The sequence below is a fragment of the Mustela nigripes genome, chromosome 4 (genome assembly GCF_022355385.1).
Source record: "Mustela nigripes isolate SB6536 chromosome 4, MUSNIG.SB6536, whole genome shotgun sequence".
In the NCBI taxonomy this organism is placed as follows: domain Eukaryota; kingdom Metazoa; phylum Chordata; class Mammalia; order Carnivora; family Mustelidae; genus Mustela; species Mustela nigripes.
In genome coordinates this window covers 3,146,256-3,162,336 of record NC_081560.1, presented here as the reverse complement: position 1 = coordinate 3,162,336, position 16,081 = coordinate 3,146,256, and the positions used below count along the sequence as shown (strand labels likewise).

At 46.8% G+C, this 16,081-nt stretch overlaps 1 protein-coding gene across 4 annotated transcripts in view; it reads left to right on the top strand.

The window, feature by feature from the left end:
* DPP6 (dipeptidyl peptidase like 6) overlaps positions 1–16,081 on the top strand; it is an 857,378-nt gene that overhangs the window by 611,714 nt on the left and 229,583 nt on the right. For all 4 annotated transcript variants that reach the window (XM_059396038.1, XM_059396041.1, XM_059396039.1 and 1 more), the window contains exon 5: positions 10,502–10,576. In XM_059396038.1, coding sequence (XP_059252021.1) covers positions 10,502–10,576 — 75 coding nt within the window. The remainder of the gene's footprint in view (positions 1–10,501; positions 10,577–16,081) is intronic.

The following is a 16,081-nucleotide window of genomic DNA, read 5'->3' as shown; positions in this document are numbered from 1 at the left end:
TGTTTCTCTACTACACGGAAACGAGACGTCAGCCCTCTAGCTACGTGTCTCACCAGAAACATGCCGACGATTTTATACACACGGGGGGCTGCCCTAAATGTAGACCGATATTTTTAAAAGTCGGGATGATGCTATTAACAGCTGTGTTTGGGGTTTGACTAAATAGTCCTAAATAATGCAAAAGGTAAACTACTCAGCAGCCTCACCGGCGAGTGTAGACACCAACACCGTAGACGCAGTATTAGCGGGTCGGGCTCACTCATGGATCAGAATCAGCATCTGCTCCGAGTCATGGACCCGTCACAACAGCGTTTAAATATCCAGAATCAATCAACAAAACCCATTACAACCACCAAATAACAGAAAAATCTTGTGATGAGATCGCAGGACCTTGAAAGCGTATCTGGTTAAAGTTTATCAGCAACGCCTAATAAAATTTCTGGGTGAGATGAGAATGAAAACCTGCTCCAATATGATAAAAAAAAAAAAAATCCATCAGGGGCCAACTGGAAACGAAACCCATTCTCAGCGGCGAACAGTGAAACCATTTCAGTTATGGTCGGGCCAGAATTCTCACCAGCACCGTTGGCATTTAACGTGTTCTTGAGGACGTCAGGAAGTTGCAGTAGACAAGCAAACTTGGAGGTGGGGAGAGGAGCTAGAAAATGGAAGAAAATGGACTCTCTTTTCCGGGTAACAGGATTGTATTTCGAAAACCTAAAAGATCTTGATTCTAGTAAGCTGTAATTAATAAGAAAAGATTTCCATATGGCTGGATACAAGAAATAGGTAAATAGATCACTAGCTCTGTCTTCACAAACATCAGTACCTAGAAGCCAGAATAGTCCTTTCACTCATGAACAAAACTTTATTTTTCTACTTTTTTTTTTTTAGGGTCCTACTTTAAATCTAAGAACCACGTAAGACTTAAAGCAAACTCTAAGATCTTTTTGAATATTTGAAAAAATGTAAGGGTGTAACGTAATCTGAGATAAGAAGACAATGTTACATATGTTAAAAGCTCTTAAAATTGATACCAGACTTGAGTCCAATCTTGATTAGAACGATGGAAGAAGCCTAATGTCAAACACCGGGTGAAACGTCTTAATTGCCATGCACGAGGATAAATACCTGAATGGACCCGTAAAAACCGTTAAATGTATGGGAACGACTTGCTTGTCTGATATCAAAACTCACAAGGGAGAATTGGTCTCAGCTCAGTAAAGTAACAGCTAATACGTTCCAGTACTTGTGACGCACCAGGCATTGGAATGACTTTATTGAATTTTCACACTCACCACGGGGCCAGATATTTTCTCCATTTTATAGAGGAACAGAGAAGGTAAGAAATTTACTGAATTTCACATTGTAAGTGGTGTAAGCAGTGTGTGCGTCACAGGCTTTCTGAGTATGCGGCAAAAGCTTAAAACCCTCCACATCTGTCTGTGGAGAGCATGGTGAGAGGTGCGAGACTACAGAATTCAGACAGACATTCTCGTGTCAGTGCGTATTTGATACACCAGGGGAATCGATGGCATAATTAGGAAACAGTGCCAGGACGCCTGGGTGGCTCAGTCGGTTAAGTGTCTTCCTTCCGTCAGGTCGTGTTCCCAGGATCCTGGGATCCAGCCGCACATGGGATTCTCTGCTAGCCAGGAGACTGCTTCTCCCTCTGACCCTCTCCCTCTCATGATCTCTCTCTAGTAAATAAATAAAATCTTAAAAAAAAGAAAAGAAAAGAAAAGAAAACAGCACCAGCATCCTAATGGTATCTATAAGGAGGTAATGTTGAATTTCACAAATATACAAAATTAAGTTCCACTTGGAGTAAAAGTTTAATGTCAGAAAGAAGACTCATTGCTTCGTTTAGCACAAAGGAGAGATATTTTGCAAAATATGCATTCCAGAGGCTGTAAAAAAAAAAAAAAAAAGAGCCCTATTTAACTCCCACAGAAATGTCTTCAATTTACAAAATTAAAAGGAAAAATCAATAGGCAAATAGCAACAGTATTTCAGTCCCAGGAACAAAGGAAAGGCTGGTGTCCACAGACCACAAAGACTGCTTCCAAACTGACCGGGGAAGGAGAGACAGTCTGGTAGGACGCGGACAGAAATATTGCAGGACTTGACCTCAGGCACACCAGAAGCCACGGCTTGCTTGGCTTGGGGATTCGTCCTGACTCAGACAGGCTGGGAGCGAATGTTCAGGAGCGGCGAGGTGGCTCTGCATCCATTATTCGCACCCGTGAAAGGGTGCACCCACGCCTGCCATCCACGGTCGTCGGTAACCCTGGGACCTGGGGCGGTCGCAAGCGCATGAAGCCACTCCTGGGAATGACCGTGGTGGACTTCTCGAGAGAGCACAGCAGATTCGTCACTGCTGCAGCCTGTGTCACTAGCAGCCGACCCTTCGTCAAGGGACGTGAGCCGCACCGATTTCCAAGTGCAGAAGGCCCTGCTCTTGGCCGGTTCCTGTTGGGGTTCCTTTGTATCCGTGACCTCGTGGCCACTCTTACGACACACAGGGTTACGCGTGGAGACATCCACTCACGTATTCAGTGAACATGTGCGGAGCATCCGGTACGTGCCCGTCCCCCTCAGGCACTGGGAAGGCAGAGATGACAAAACCAACCATCCTGCTCGACAGCTGGTCCGGCCGTGAGAATGTCAGACCACCCGAGTTCTCCTCCTCAAACGAACAACTATCAAGCAGGACTGTATGAGAGGGAAACGACAATTTTCATACTTGGGACCGTTGGCCGCTCACAGCTCTGATCCCTGAGAGAAGGAAAACAAATGACGTGAGCCCAGCCGTCACCTGAGCTTCGGCCTGCGCGTGTTTGCTGGACCTCCCAGGGAGGGGAGACTCAAGCCTTCTTTCCTGCTGAGTCAAGCAGACAGGCCAGGGTTTGGGGGTGCAGAAAATGGCTACAGTTTATAGGACAGAGTCCCCGAGACGGGGACGCGAACTAGAGAGTGCTCCGAACACCTGCACGGGGCCCCCAGAGAGACTTGGGCTGATCCTTGTACGCAGAGAGTGAAACACCACGAGTCAGGGTGAGATCCAGTTTCAAGTGAAGAACAACTATCGGATCCTGTCAGACGATAGGCAGAGCTCACGCCCTGCCAGCAATCAGTTCAGTCTTTCCAAGCCTGGGGTATGAAGTCCCAGGTAGAGCAGACCCTTAGAGGGAAGGGACAGCTAGCCCTAAAATGATAGCTATTCTAGAACGACGTTTAAGACATCTTAAAAATGAACTCTGAAAGAATGAATTTAATCCCCACAGGATTAACTGCCTGTCATAAAAAGCCAAGCGTTCTTTGAAGAAACACAAATAATCCAAGACTCAACAAGAGAAAAGTCAAAATATCTCTTGTTCATTTTTTTTTAAAGATTTTATTTCTTTATTTCACAGACAGATCACAAGCAGGCAGAGAGGCAGGCAGAGGTGGAGGGAGAAGCAGGCTCCCTGCTGAGCAGAGAGCCCGATGCGGGACTCGATCCCAGGACCCTGAGATCATGACCTGAGCTAAAGGCAGAGGCTTTAACCCACTGAGCCACCCAGGCGCCCCTCTTGTTCATTTTTTAAATTACTGTATAAACAAAGAAGCAGGGAAATGTGACCTACAATAAGGAGAAAAAAATTAGTCGATAGAAACCCACAAATAACAGATAATAGAATTAGCAGAAGAGCATATTAAAACTGCCATGATCACTGTGTTCCAGACGCTCAAGGATATAAAGAAAACCAAGAGCATGATGGGAATAAAAATTAAAGATTATAGAACACCCTAATAAAATTTCTAATGATTAAAAATGAAGCATCAAAATTTTTTTAAAAATCTCTAGATTAACAACAGACCTGGGCACTATAGGGAAGCGAAAGGAGAAACCCTGAACTTTAACTGAGAGCAACAGAAGGTCTCCAAAAAGGGGGTCTGGGTGGATCAGTCGTGAAGCCTCTGCCTTCGGCTCAGGTCATGATCTCAGGGTCGTAGGATCGAGCCCCGCATCGGGCTCCCCGCTCAGTGGAGAGTCTGCTTCCCCCCTCTGCCCTCAGCTCACTTGTGCTCTCTCTTTCTCTCTCAAATAAGTAAATAAAATATTGTAAAAAAGAGAAAAGTCTCCAAAGTGAGGAACTGATAGGAGAAGAAGTCTTTAAACAAAACTTGGACTGCACCTTAGTAATCTGGTAGACAATACGAAATGGGCGAACAGAGATGTTATTGAAGGCCCAGAAAGAAAAGAGAAGACAAAAGAAAGTTTTAAAGAAATAATGACTGAACTTCTTAAATTTGATATCAGAACTCAATAAATCTCAAGCAGAATAAACATAAATAAAGCACACCAAAGTACGCAGTCATCAGGTCACTGAACACTAGTGAGAAGGAGGACATTCTCGGGGCGGCCACGGAAAGAGACATACTCTGTACAGAAAAGTAAGGAGCAGGACAACACACTCCTTACCAAACGTTCTGCAAGGCAGAGCACAGTGGAATGGCAGCCTTAAAGCCCTGGGGGAAAAAATAAAAGTGTCAATGTAGAATTCTACATGTAGCAAAAGTATCTTTCAACACTCAAGATAAAAGAAAGAAACTGGAGACCAAATCTGAGAGCTCCCCATGGCCACACAGGACCACGATGGGAAGCCGAAGGAAGACCTTGGAGTAAGAAAAGATGATACCAGCTGGAAACTCAGATCTGCATAATGGAAGGAGGAAAGCAGGAACGGTACAGGTGGTCAACATGTAACTAAGCTTTTAGCGGAAACTTGGAGAAAATGAATTAACCGGTCCTGAAGAAATACATCTGTCTTTTTATAAAAGGGTCCATTAAATTATGTGGTGAAAATGTCCAGCTTAATGTTACCTTATGAAGGCTTTTATGTTAACTTATATGTTAATATAAGGCTTCCGTCTAATTCTTTTCTCCAATCCTACACGTTGACTAAAAGACACAAACATTACACATAAAATCTTTGGAATGGGTGTTAGGATTTTCCTGAGCCGGACACACAGGAACAGGAATCGGATACAATATGGGGTGGGAGCTAACTCCAGTAAAAAGGGCAGGTTTCCTCTATCCTCATGTCCATAGGCTCTGCTTAGTACTCCTAGAGGACTCAGAGGTGAGTTTTAAAAAGCAGGATCCAATTATAAGCCTTCTATGATATATACTTTCAATTCGAAGACATACGTTAAAATTAAATGGATGTAAAAAGATAATTCTCTGAAAACACTAACCAAAGGAAAGCTGGAATGGTTATATTAATATCAAAGGAGACTACAGAATAGTCCTTATTACCAGAAATAAAAATAAATATTTTATAATGGTAAAGGAGTCGGGTCCTTAAGAAGACATAAGAACCCTGAAGGCGGGGCACGTGATGTGGTGAGCATGTAACTGATGAATTATTGATGCTACATCTGAAACTAATGATGCACGGGATGTTGGCTGATTAAATTTAAATTAGAAAATTTAAGAAATTGGAAACAAGAATCCTGAAGGTGTATGCCCCTAGCAATAGCCTAGTAAGATTTAAAGCAATAATCTGTTGAACCAAAACCCAAAATGGACAAATCCACAATTCGAGCTGGAGATTCCAACGATCCTCTCTGAGAACCTGATCAAATTTAGAAAGAAAGACCAGTACAGAGACCGGAAGCCTTGAAAACTCTGTTACCAACTGACCGGCCTGACGTTCACGCATCACACCCCTCAGCAAAGCAAACGACACATTTGTTGTGTGGTACATGGAACACTCGCCAAAACTGACGAAAGTGTGGGCCATTGGACAAGTGTCCACCCATTGCAAATGCTGAAAATTATACAAAGGATCATCTCTAACAAATACATAATTAAACTGGAAATCAACGGCAGAAAATATCTGGAATGTAGCCTGATGATTAAAAATTAAACAACCTGCTTTTAAGTGACAAACCAGCCAAAGGAGAAGCCAGATGGAAATTAGATAATATTCTGAAATGAAGGAAAATTCGGATGTATAACATCAAAATTTATGGTGTGCAAGTCGGAAGCACTCACAAGGCAATTTATGGCTTTAGGTGTTCATAGTATTAGATTTAAGCTTTCACCTGAAGAAACTAGAAGTAAAACGAGAAATTAAATGTAATTACACAGAAGAAAAGCAGTAAGGAGAAGAAATCAATTGTACGTGGAAGAAAAACCAGTGGGCTCAGGTCATGGTCCAGGGTCCTGGGATGGAGCCTCGCATCGGGCTCTCTGCTCCGTGGGGAGCCTGCTTCTCCTTCTCCCTCTGCCTGCTGCTCTGCCTACTTGTTCTCTCTCAAATAAATAAATAAAATCTTTTTTTAAAAAATGAATTAATAGACAAAAAACTCCATATATAGGAATCTCAAGGTGCAGATGGCTTCACTGGTGAATTCAGTGTTTTAGAAAAACATGTCATCAGTTCTACGCTAAGTTACAAAACAAACAGAAGAGGAGGAAATACTTCCTAAGTCATTTATTAGGCTAGCACTGCCCCCCAAATACACAGACGAGGTTATTAGCAGAAAAGAAAACCACAAATTTCCCTCATGAAACAGGCACAAAAATCCTCCACAGAGTAGCAGTTCCCGTCCAGTAATGTATAAAAGGCAAATTCATCGCGGCCAAATAGAGTTTATCCAAGGAATGCAAGTTTGCCTCAGCATTTGAGCATCAATGAAATGTACCATTTTGATGGATTTAGGAAAAGCAGAACAACGTAATCATCTCAGTAAATACAGAAAAGGCATTTGAGTTAATTCAACACTCATTACAAAACTCAACATCCATTATTAAAATTCTGAGCAAACTGGAAATAGACAGGAAGGCCTTCATTTGATAACAGATGTCTGCTGAGCACCTGCTGCTAGTCCACCAAATAGTGGGGAGTGAATGCCTTCTCCCTAAGATTGGGGGAAAGGCGAGGTGCCCGCCCTCCTGACTTCTACTGGGCATTGTGTTAGCAGCTTTCCGGAGTGTAATTAGGCTATAAAAAGAAGCAAACACTCATCCAGTTAGGAAAGGAAGAAAAAGAACTCTTTGGTCACAGAAAATCTGATTACATAGGAAATTCTAAAGAATCTACCAAAAAACTGTTAGAGCAATTAATGAAATTAAGCAGGGTTGCAGAAGAGAAGGTTCAGGGTACCAAAATTAACTCTATTTCTGTCTGTTAGCAATAAACAATCGGATATTGAGACGTGGATATGTTTTTATGTATACAAAACATCAGTAATACCGAATGCTTTGGGGTGCACTTAACAAAATATGGGCAAGATCTGTACCCTGGAAACTACAAAGCATTGCTGAGAGAAACTGAAGATTTCTTTTAAAAGCCCTCCTTTCAAGGAGCTTACCTTTTAGTGAAGGGGACGGGCACTAGATAAGATAAATAAGTTAAATGCACATTCTTGTAATAATGATGAAGCCTAGAAAAATCAGGGAAGAGGGGTCTACGTTAGAGGTAGACTGTTGGGGTTTCTAGACGTCACGGCCACTCAAGAGAGGCAAGGCCTCACTTAGGAGGTTTTCGAGAAGAAAGCTGACAGGTGACCATCCAGGGTGTTTTAGGCAGGAGCAACACCATGACAAGGACCACGAGGCCAGCCTGTGCCCGGCTTGTTCTGGGAACGTGTGGACGGTGGCGTGGGTGGGGGGAGGGGTTCAAGGGACCACCTTGAGATGGGGACGGAGAGCTGATGGGACCAGGCAGTAGCCCCACTGTTCAGTGGGAACTTTGACTTTCAGTCCACGTGTGCTAGAAGCTGAAGGGGCTGTGAGTGGGGGGCGGGTGATGATTTCTGTGGTAGAGACGGCTCTGACCCCTGGGACTAGAATAGACAGCGGGGGGCAAAGTCAGAGCCTGACACGCAGCTGGAAGCTCACTGCAGTGGCCCAAGAAGAAGGACCCATGCTTAGACCAGGGTGGGGGCCGGAGTGGGGAGCTGCTCTGGATAGACTTTGATGGAAGACCCCCAATGCTTTCCGCCAGGCTAGAGACAGAAGAGAAAGCAGAGCCGGTGGCCTGGCCAGAGCGGCTGAGTTGGGCGGTGGGGGGGCATGTCTGAGATGAGGAGGGCCGTCCCCGGGGCCGGAGGGAGGGGTGGGGTGTGAGAGGCTATTTCATATCCGCTACATTGAGACACCCCCTTGACATTCCGTGGAGACTGGGAGGCGGGGGGCAGTGGGGTATACATGCCTGAAGCTCAAAGTCAGGTCCAGCCGGGTTCAGGGGGTCTTGGCCATGTGGCCATTCAAATCTTCAGCAGGTATCTGCTTTTCACAGCCACGAGGCTGGATGGAACCACCTGGGATGTGATTTCTGGTCAAAAAGCAAAGAAACCTGGTAATCAGTGTTGGTTACTCCAACATTCAGAGGTGAGAGAAAAGAAGGGAACCAGCCGTAGTGCACGAAGAGGAACATTGAGGAGGAGCTAGGAGAAAGTCAGGGTGCATCCCGGACGCCACGTGGGGACGGGGTTTTGAGGAGGAGAAGGTGATCCGTGTGCCAGGAGGAGAACTGAGAAGTCATCACGGCATGAAGCCGGTGGCGTCTGGTAACCCTGAGAAGAGGAGTTTGTGTGGAGAGCGGATGAAAACACGGTCGGAGGGAACTGCGCAGAAGACAGGAGGAAACGCAGAGCGTTAACTCCCTTCAAGGAATTAGGGATGCTCAGTTTTCTAAAGATAGAGTCCATACTGCCCAGAACATACCCAGTGAGCCTGGAAAGTGCCCGTAGCGGGGAAGGATTAACTCGGCTCTCCGTGAGGCATCACGGTCGGTGCAGCAGAGGTTTAGACCCAAGAATACAGATCACTGCTCCCTGCTGCCCGAGGAGGGGCAAGGCTGCATGCGTTCATCAGCAGTGAGTGTCAATTCCAAACACATTTCTGAAAACCAGTTTTATCTATTTGCATTTTTCAAAACAACTTGTAAATCACCAATCACACCCTTAGATATCTGTCCCATAAAAAAAAAACTGTTCAAAACTCACAGCCACCAGTAAAGAAAGATGGAGGGTTTTATTACAGCGACACACAGGACAGCCCATGCTCACCACTCAAAACTTCTGTGTTTGCAGGCTCGCCCGTGTGCTAAAATGTGTGTGTGACATCCAGACCCACGCTCCTGGAGCTTTTGCAGACATTTCCAGGCGTGAGCATGGTGGCAAAAACATTGGCATTCCAGAGTTCACACTGTGAACGAGTGTGTTTTAGTGGGTGTGGCCTGGACAGTGCCATGTTTTCCATGTTTTTGTACTTTTTCTTGGAGACCATGCTGCTTGGAATGGCCCCTGGGGAGAGTGCCAAAGCTCAGGGCAGTGATCCGAAATGCAAGAAGGCGGTCTTACAGAGAAAACCGTGTTAGATGAGCCGTGTCCAGGCCCGAGTTGCACGCTGTCCCTGTGAGTTCCGTGTTCATGCATCAAAGGCTTATATTCAGAAAGTCCGTGTAAACAGAAACACGCGTGAGGCAGGCTTCTGCGCTGCTCGGTCGACAAGGGGATTGTGACCAGAGCCTCGCCAAAACCTAGCCCTGCATTTCCCCGAGGGGCAGTGTGCCTCCGTAGTCTCTAACTCGGACTCTGTGGACACTTTGCAGAACACAACTACCATGAGTACCAAGAACCTTCTGGGGCTACCTTTTAGGAAGGACTGAGGGCGTAAATCAAGGTGTATGCACGGCACAGAGTAGCAGGCAGGCTCTGAAGATCGGCAATCCGGGCTGAACGTTGTTGCAAGGAAAACCCCAGGGACGATGCGTGTGACGCCGTGTCACTTTCCACTGTGGCTACATCTGTATGTTTGCACCTGGTCGTGGGCTTGTCGGCAGGGTGGCCCGCACCAGGCTGACGGAGAGGGCTCTTCCGAGTGGGCACGGGGGTCTGCCCAGCAGGGGGAGGGCAGCCAACGCGGGGAGGGGATTAAAGGGAAGCGGCCTTTGTGATGAGGTCATGTATGTAAAAATGCTGGGGTGCCATGAAGACATTTGAAGGAAGAGGTCCAGTTCGCCGTCTGCACACTGACCAAATTGTGGGTCGGTGTCCATGATGGCTTAAAAGCCAGCTGCAAAGGAACGTGTACAGTGTGATTCTCTTTAATGAACCAGTCTGCTTCGTAAGCTTTTAACCGTACAAAGGGACGTGGGAACCGTGTTTAAAGATACAGGGAGGGTAGGAGTCTTGGCGGTGAAGGGCTTCCTGGGCTCCGGCTTTACTTCTGTTGGTTTGTTTCCATAGATACCGAAAGTATTGCATTGCTGCAACTTGGGGGGGGGGGGGAATGTGAAAAGGTATCAACTCCCTGAATATTATTTCTCAAAGAAAGGATACTGCCATCTTGCATACACTTCAGCGAGTCGCCTGCAAACAGATTTTATTAGCAGGTTTTGAAAACGCCGCCAGCAAGCCCGGATTTGCTGCGAGATTCTGAGCTGCGTTATGTCTATGTAACGCTGTAAAATCCTTTGTGTTTTTTTTTTTCTTTTAGGAATCATTAAGAGCCATCCGATATGAAATATCGCCAGATAAGGAGTACGCTCTGTTTTCATACAATGTGGAGCCAGTAAGTACCACTTCTGTCTGTTAAAAAAAAAAAAAAAAGTTTCTCTCTGCTGAGACCTTATTAAGTATGTTCCCTTGAACCTTCCTTCTGAGTGATCTTGGAATCCTGAAAACCGTGGGTGAGTCCTCTTTTTACGCCACACTGCCACCTAGGAGAGGAAGAGAGGTATAAAAATCCCTTTGGCTGGGGGAGAAAAAAAATCACTCCTTTTAGGGGCCATTTCACAGGATTTTCCTGAGGGAGAGGGTGAGACGTTGTCTTTTTATAAAGATTTATCTTACCCTTTCGTGCCGTCATTTTTCTTCCCATTTTCTCAATCATACCATAAATTTTATCCTGAGAACAAAAAAGCAACTGCCAGGTTCTCCCTAAGCTAAAATAAAATGTTAATTATCTCCTAGCCATTGTAGTATTCTAGAGAAGACTTGAAATATCACTTTCATTATATAAATCCCTGTTTTTAGCACTTCATCTGTGAGTCTCCCATAAAACCGCACCAGGGTTTTCCATAAAAATCTCACCCTGGGCTTTAGCGGCAGCTTAAAACTAGCTCTTTTTTTTTTTTTTCCTTTTTGTCTTCTAACAGGCTCATATTTTAAAATTCATCTTGGCTCTTTAATTTTAGATGAGCTAGAAGGTGAAATTTATTTGTGTAAGTGAAGCAGATGTTCATCTTACAAGAGATTAGCAACTTTAGAAATGTGCATTTTTGGAATTTGAGTCTCCAGTGAGTAAGAGATAGACTTCTCCTGCCTTTCCAGTTCTTCTGAGACCATTCTGTCCAGAGTTTTGTCACGCTGCTGTGAGCCCTCAGGGACGTGCATCAGCCCGAACAGCATCCTGGTGGGTTTGAGAGGCTCTTGTCCCGGCAAGAGGAGGGCAAGCTTGTGGCGTTACGTGCCACGGGGCCAGCCGGCCGGCTGGTTTACATGGAGATGCGAGTTCAATCCTAGAAATTTTAGACTTTCTTTTAAGACTTATTTGACTACTGGATTATTTATTGGGAACTTTCTTTTTTTTTTTTTTTTCCATTGAAATGTAGATCTTTAAAAGAAAAAAACTCCACCTTTTCCATTTTCTAATTTTTTAAAAATATTTATTTATTTATTTGACAGACAGAGATCACAAGCAGGCAGAGAGGCAGACAGAGAGAGAGGAGGAAGCAGGCTCCCCGCTGAGCAGAGAGCCCGACGTGGGGCTCGATCCCAGGACCCTGAGATCATGACCTGAGCTGAAAGCAGAGGCTTTAACCCACTGAGCCACCCAGGGGCCCCCATTTTCTAATTTTTTTTTAATGTCCATTATGTAAAGGTTTTCATTGTTCTCACCCACATTCTGTGGAATCACTGGTCATCTTTATCTGTCGGATGGGGGATGGTTAGTGGAGTCGATATGGTAAAAGGCAACTTTTAGCCTTGTGATTCTGCATGTCCTACGCCCAGCCCTAGCCCTCGCCTCTTTAAGCTTCAAGTACACGGATTTGTATGTGGATCACTGTGTGCTTTTGGTCCTTTCATGGAAACTACCAAAAATATAATTTCTACCCTTGAATAAGAGAAAAAAAATCAGCAGATCCTTGAAGGACTTTCATGGGGATGAGGTAATGGCTTTGTCCTGGGGTTCTCGGGAAGACACAGACAACACCCAAGGGAGAAAAGCATAGAAAGACAGATTTCGGGTCCTCTTACTCCAGACCATCTTTTAGCAATAGGAGCACCCCTGCGATGGGAGCTTCCTGCTTCTAGAAGCCTTTGGAACAATGTTTAGTTATTTGTTCTCCCTGATCGTCCTCTCCACATGCTTCATGGAAGCGTGTGGGCTCATCCACGTTCTGTGGTTCTGTGCGTGGTGGACCTTGCCACTTCTTGTCTTTCCCCCATGCTCCTTCTGCAAGAGCGCCCTGGGCTCCCCTTCCAAGTGCTGGCTGCTTCGGTGAAGAATTCTTTGCTGAATGTGAGCCTCCACCGTACAGAACACACATGGGAAACAAGAACCTTGGAAGAACCCTCTCTCTCCATGCAGCGTCTGTTTGCCTTCAGAGTAGGATTGCGTCATTTCTTTCCTCAACCGAGGAAAAACAGAAGACATTCAGAGTGGATTTAGTGAGCAACAAAAATAATTCGAGTGTGGAAAATGTGCGCACTACGTTAAAAAAAAAAAAAAATCTGTGAAAATGGGTACTTGACAGTTGAATCAAAGCAGCACCCTCCCTGGTTTCCAAGGAGTGAGCAGTTCCCCTCGCACGATTAAGCCAGGGCTCCGCTCTGCGGGATGCGTTAGCCGTCTAGTAGGGTCTCCGCCAACGAGACTGGGAGCTGGGTTTTAGGAATCACTTTCCAGCTGGGTAAACCGAGAGGCAGATACTTTTAGAAAAGGTCCCAGGCTGTAAGAGCAGAGTCTAGGTGTCTAATAGTGGAGGAAGTAGAACAAAGCAGGACTTCCAACTTCGTTTTCAGTGTCAATGTGATTATCCCCGGATGTCCTAAAAAAAAAAAAAAAAAAGTCTCATATTCAAATACAGTTAAGAACTCAAGTTTAAGTAAAATTAAATAAGTTTCTTTGCTTCAGGATGTTTTGAAACTTTTTCATATTCTCAGGAGGGCTGTACAGTGTACAGTGTTCCCCAAGAGGGTATTACAACAAGGGATTCCCATCTAATGGTAAGGGAACCGGAGTTCCGTCTTTGGGACCGTGTTTATCACGATCTTATCTGTGTGTTTCAAAGACAGCCAGGATACCTTCTTTCTAGGAACTCATTCAACTCTTCATTGCAAAGACGATCATAAAAAAATATTTTTTGTAGGAACCAACTGTCTAATTACCAGGCATCTCTCCTTAGATAGAATAATGTTTCACGATAGAATAAATGTTTCATGTGCAATAAAACATGTGCAAAAATAGAATATTGGGTTACAGCTTCTCCCCCAAATTCCAAATGCCGCACATTGCATTCGGAAAACGGTAACCCTCCCGAGCCTGCTTCTCTCCGCTGCCTGCCCACGGTGGACAGTGGGATGTCGCCAGGCTCAAGTGTGTGTCAGAGCAGACTGCTGTCTCTTTTGAGCCCGGCTTCTTGCCTTAAACGGGGGTCAGTGTGTATCTAACCATGTTGCCGTAGAGACGATTGTGATAGCACATGGGGGACACTTAGCTGGCAGACACGGGGGCCCCGACAACAGTGTCCCTCGCCAGGGCTTGGACGTGGGGTTCTTTCCTCAGAAAGATTCGAGCTTCTAGCCCACGGTGATGCCTCCAGTTACTTCTTTATCAAAAACAAAAACAAAAACAGGCACTTAATGTGTGCAGAAATGATACGTTATTTGCAACACAGAGCTTGGACCATAGTCACGGAAGCGCGCAAACCAGGCCACAGGGAACTGCCGAGTCTCCTGAGCATCAGACAAAAGGATTCGGCCCGGTTAGGTAGACCCAGAAAGGCTTCCAGGAGGCGTCCAATCCTCAGCTGGACACGGAGTCCTCGCGGCCCGAAGGTGGTGGTGGGGAAGAGGTACAGAGAACCCGGTGAGGCTAGAAGGAAGACGGGGTCCCCCGCCGGGTTTGGGGCTGCAGGGAGGGAAGCAGAATCTGGAGCTGTTCACGGCTTTGCTTTTGCTACTGAGTTTCAAGGGACTCTGGGATTTTCATAAGAGTTTACAATTTACAAGTCGGTAACCGGAAAGATGGGTGTGAGTTCCCAAAGCAGTGTCTGAAATAGAGAAAATCCTCGAAGTAATTAACGTAAAGGCGGAAAATACAACCATGGGCATGACTGGCGTCGCCCACGGGGACCGCGGCGGGGAGGGTATGGCAGTGAAGAAGGCTGGAGACTGGGCCTTGCAGGAATTGGGTACGTTGTAAAGATTATCGAGGATGAATCTTCCAGCGAGCAAGAAGAGAGGCTGAGCGGCAGGAGGAAAGGCAACAAAGCATCTTATCCTGTGTGTAACAGAAAGCAAACGCTCCCAGGGGGAGGGAAAGGCCCTCACTGGGCCATCGGGAGGTTGTGGCAGCTCTGGGCGCAGCCCCCAGGCAGGGCTTCCTCCTCTCTTCCTTGCGGCCAGAGGTGCCATCCACAAGACGCTGAAGTCCTCTCGGCCGCAGGATGGGTCACCGTCGTGACCAGCGTGCTCTGGATGCCCTCGGACCTTCTGTGGAGCCTTGTGCACTTTGGGAGTCTCCTGGGGGCCGCAAGAGGGAGCGTCGTCCCTCCGCCTCTGTCCTCCGTCCCCGAAGGGTGGGCCAACCCAACGAGCGCCAGCAAGCCCGAGGGGGCCGGCTGGGTAGGGCAGTCCGCACGCGAAGGGGGCCGGGAGAGAATGGGGAACAGGGACGGACGGTCCAGAAGTTTGGAGACAGGTGGTGAGGCCGTGTCTGGAGGACAAGAAGAGCTGAAGGGCGGATCGTTGAAGGTTAATTTTCAGAGCGACTGTGTGTGTCTTCCTCTCCTTGTTTCAGACGAATGGCAAAGTTGCCGTCACCTCCTACTGGTTTGACATTGACTGGTTTCATTTGCCCATTTTTTTAAAGATTCTATGTATTTATTTGACAGACACAGACCCCAAGGAGGCAGAGAGGCAGGCAGAGAGAGAGGGGGAAGCAGGCTCCCCGCTGAGCAGAGAGCCCGATGCGGGGCTCGATCCCGGGACCCTGGGATCATGACCCGAGCCGAAGGCAGAGGCTCCACCCACTGAGCCACCCAGGCGCCCCTTATTTGCCCATTTTTGCATTGTCAGCTCCTCAGAGAAAGACCGTTTTTTTGTTTTGGGGCTTTTGATTTTTTTTAATCTCCCATCTCCCCCCATCGCTGGCTCAAGATCATCTTCGTGCGTTTGGTGCTCAGGCCGGCTCCCCACACGCAGGCTGGGGTGTTCGGACTCGTCAGAGCAGCCAACAGGCTGAGCCTGGGGCATCGGGGAGACAGCACGCCCAGCGCTTGTGTCCTGTTGTCCGCCAGGCCTTCCCGATGGCATTCTGTTTGTGAGAAACACGTCCCTGGGCTCAGCCCTCTCGTGAGGCGAGGGGACTCCGCAGGGAGCGGGTGCGGGCAGTGGGCGTCGTTGGGAGCCTGGCACACCGTGTGTAGGGAAGTACGCTTCCCCTCATCTAGGGGGGCTCTAGAAGGTCCTGCATCGTGCTAAAGAACGCAGGACCCCTGCGGGGGATAATCACCCACTTTCTTCCCCAGCCCTGAGTGCCGAGAAGTTGGAGAAGCCTGGGGAGGGCTGGGCTGGGGACAGAAACACCGGGCAGTCCTTACTCCTCTGCCAGAGGCTTGCTGATGACCGAGGGGGACCAAACCACTTTAATTTTCATCAGAGAAGCTGGGATACCGTGTTGCTCATTAGTGACTTGGGGTACTATGCAGACCGATGATGGAATAACCCTCCTGCCTGGGTCACCCTGCAATTAACCGAGTCATGTCAGAAGGCACTGCACCCAGATCCTGATAGGAGTGGATTCTCCTCTGTGTAATCCCTTTTATTATTTTATTTGTATTCTACTTTC